This window comes from Poecilia reticulata, linkage group LG22, assembly GCF_000633615.1.
Source record: "Poecilia reticulata strain Guanapo linkage group LG22, Guppy_female_1.0+MT, whole genome shotgun sequence".
Lineage (NCBI taxonomy): Eukaryota > Metazoa > Chordata > Actinopteri > Cyprinodontiformes > Poeciliidae > Poecilia > Poecilia reticulata.
The window spans coordinates 11513611-11517427 of NC_024352.1; the positions used below are offsets into that span (position 1 = coordinate 11513611).

At 38.0% G+C, this 3817-nt stretch overlaps 1 protein-coding gene across 1 annotated transcript; it reads left to right on the forward strand.

Annotated features, from left to right (window-relative positions):
- The first annotated feature begins 6 nt into the window (after positions 1-6).
- LOC103458536 (adhesion G-protein coupled receptor G2-like) lies at positions 7-2939 on the forward strand. Its single transcript, XM_008399432.1, has 11 exons — positions 7-148; positions 271-427; positions 515-646; positions 722-832; positions 916-967; positions 1444-1544; positions 1625-1746; positions 1847-2112; positions 2194-2284; positions 2367-2647; positions 2734-2939. Exons 1-11 carry the CDS (start codon positions 78-80, stop codon positions 2850-2852), a joined length of 1503 nt encoding a protein of 500 aa, XP_008397654.1. The 5' UTR covers positions 7-77; the 3' UTR covers positions 2853-2939.
- The last annotated feature ends 878 nt before the right edge of the window (positions 2940-3817 follow it).

Below are 3817 nucleotides of genomic sequence, written 5' to 3' on the forward strand. Positions count from 1 at the left end.
CAACATCGGCGACTACAACATCAAGCCCAACTACTGCTGCATCAAGCACTACCAATTCTTCAACTATTCTGCCCAGTATGACATTAGATAATAATCCGAACTTTAGTTCTAATGAATCGACTGAAACTGAGAGCACTGAGAATGCAGTGTAAGTATATCTGCCAATAAATCCAATGATCCAAGAATATCATAATCAGTAGTAGAAGCTCCATTACAAGGAGTGTTAAATTGTCAATTATGTCTTGATAAAAATCTCTTTTTATGTTACAGAAATACTATGAGTAAAATGAGTATTATTGCAGATTTAGTGCGCAATACGAGCACAGCCATCATCAAAATTGGTAAAATTCAAGGAGTGTTTGCTAAACTGACACAAGAAAATCAGGAAAACAAGAACTTTGTCTTCACATCAAGTGGAGATGTAAAGGTACACAGCTTTATTTATATATGAAAAAAAACACATCATCAGACATGATACATCACACATGTATTTGTAATAATCTGTTTGCAATAGATTTCATCAGAAAGCAAGAATTTGGAGACAGACTACAGTCTATCAGTTCATCTTCCTAAAGAAGCCAGTGAAATGGCTGTGAAGGAAAATGGCTCCTATATTGGAATCTTGCTTTTTCCTGGAATTCCTAAGGTAAAACAAAGAATCATCCATTTAAATTATATATATATAACAGTGTCATATATAACAGTGTTTTACACTTAACAGCTCAATGCAACAAGTTCTTTCTTTAATAATCAAATCCTGGGGATTGAGATGGGAGTGAAAATATCTAACCTTTCAGAGACCATCAATATTCAGTTCAGTAACGTGAATACGGTAAGAAATGTTAAAAACTTTCAGAATAACCTTTTGTTGGACACAATAAGAGTTCAGATGTTTCTTCTTCTGTCCTACTACAGACTGGATTGAGTGTTTCTTGCGTATCATGGGATGGGAAAAGTAACCCGACAGGTTGGTTCAAGAGTCTTATTAAGTTTCTAAGTAGAGGCTCACAAAGGCCATTTCTACATTTTAGCTTATTTGACTCACCAAGATGGTGTTTATCCATCCATCCATCCATCCATCCATCCATCCATCCATCCATCCATCCATCCATCCATCCATCCATCCATCCATCCATCCATCCATCCATGGGAATCTGTGGGATCTAGACACACTGCCTCTGGTTTGTGACTGCTCTCTCTCTTACAGAGAGGGTTGGTAAGACTGTAAAGACAGATGAGAAAGACAGGAGTGAGCAAAAGTTAGAATTATTTTATATTATATTGTCAATACAGTATTTAAAGATAATATTGCCATTGATTTACGCCTGCTTTTTGCATTATTCTTATATGCACATCTCAGATATGTCAGGCAGTGCTGAATTTCCCCCCCACATCTTTACATTTCAGTCTTATCTAATTACTTTTGTCCCTACTGGCCACCAGATGGCGCACGCAAATGGATCACAGATGGCTGCAAAACAATAGAAGTCAACAGCAGCATCACATGCCAATGCTCTCACCTTACCTTTTTTGCTATTCTTATGGTGAGTCATTTTTATGCAGTTTTTAAGAACACCACATTTATTTTTCATGTTTACTAAGCAAATATTGTGGTTTAAATCAGTCACCAGGGAATAAAAATATCAGTTCCTCTGACTTGAAAACCCTCACCCAAATCACAAAAGCTGGCTGTGGCATATCTTTGTTCTTCCTGGGTGTGACTCTCTTCATGCATTTTCTTGTAAGGTAAAAAAAAAATTATAATAATAATAAAAATAAGGTCTGCTTTTGATTTAGATTCTACTTAGAGAAGGGTTTTGTTAACACAAACCAATTTGCTTCACAGGAAAAATAAAGCCAGTGAGGCTGTAAAGATCCTCATGAATCTCTTTGTCGCCCTGTTCTTCCTGAACCTTTGCTTCTTGGTAAATGAGTCAATCGCTAAACTGAAGGTCTCAGCAGCATGCGTGGCGATGGCAGCGGCTCTGCACTACAGCATGCTGGCCACATTCACATGGTTCTTCATGCAGGCTTTGCACCTGTACTTGAATCTACACCAGATCTCCACAGACATTAAATATTACATATGCAAGATTTGCCTCACGGGATGGGGTGAGAGATTGAAATAGTTCATATTTACTGTGATTTGTTTGTCTGCAGATTATAAGGAAAATGTGTTTTCTCTTTGTTTAGTCATTCCCGCTCTGCTTGTGATTGGACTTCTTGCCTCTAATAACTATGGTAACGTGGAAATTTATGATGATAATGGGACTTCAGTAAGCATGTAAGGATCTTATGAAGATAATTTAAATGACATATTTATGCTTCAGATTATAAAATAATCAAATCGTTTTCATGACTTCCAGGTGTTGGATCACTGACTCTACCATACACTTGGGAGTGAACATTGGTTACTATGGAATTGTGTTCATCTTCACCTTAACCATATTCCTTGTAACTGTAGTGCAGATCACTAAATTTGCATCTAAAGCAGACAACAGGGACAAAGTCTCTACCAAGAAGAGGTTTTTCTCTCTTCTGGGTCTTTTTTGCCTTTTGGGCATCGGCTGGGGATTCGCTTTTTTCAGCTACGGCCCTCTGCTCCTTCCCTCCTACTACATCTTTACCATCTTCAACTCCTTTCAAGGTAAGGCTAAAACTGAAAGTGAACTTCTTCAATTTCAGACTAAATGACTTAAAAGAAAAAATAACCAATGCATTATGTGCTTGTAGGATTCTTCTTGTTCGTTTACTACTACTTCTCCAGCAGAATTCGCCCAGAGGACAGAAAACTATCCGAGAACAGCAGCCGCGCCACGGAGAATGTGTACATCACATCTCCTTATGCATAAGCTCCTAATTCTTCAATGTTTTGTTTCTCTCACCAAAGTGGGCATGGAAATGTGTTATGGCAAAATTGAAATCTAATACCAAAAGTACTCCAATTCTGGATTTTTTGAGTTCCGATCTGGTTGAATATTTTATTTTTATTTTCTGCTGAAACCAATACTTTTACCTGCGGCAGAAACAAGGAAAACTATGCTGGTTCCAGGAAAACGTCCTAGTGTGCCTTCAAACACCTTTTTTTTGTTATACAAGATTTGTGAGATTATTTGGACACTAGAGGGCAGCATTTTACTGTCGAGAGAACTTTCTCTACTTCGCATGCAACATAAAAAGTCTTCGGTCCTCAGCTGCTGCTGATCTGGTTTATCTTCCCTCAGATGAAGAGATGGAGAACTCTTCTGCAAGTCATTAGTCTGGATGACTCCATGTTTCAATGAAAGTCCTGCCTTACATTCTATATCAACCCCAAAGCTTCAGTGGAATGCAAAGTGAGAATGATTAGTAAGATAAATATGACCCTATTACAACTGGTGAGCTTGTCAAATGAGAGGAAGATGGTAAAGCACGAGGTCGGGGGAGACGCAGGGGGGGAAGCTGGAGGGGTGTGCAGTCGGGGACCAACCTCAAATTGGTTAGTCTGTTGCGTGCCTGCAGATAATTACCTTGAGCCGACAGAGCAGCTTCCACTGGCTGACAAGAAATGACCTCATCGTTACCTGCAGGAACAAAATCCCTTAGAGGATGTTACTCACTTGAAACCATTTGCCAAAATGTTAACTCTGTTAGGTGAATCCATCTTTAAGCAATATTTGAATACTGAAACTGGATACTTTTAAAACAGAATATTTACATAAAATAGCAATAAAAACAAAAAGGAAAAATAGAACTAGAGGCATCAGGTAATTTATCTCATCTTTGTTACTTTTTTTGCTGTCAATGTAACAATAGCTACATTTATACAATATATATA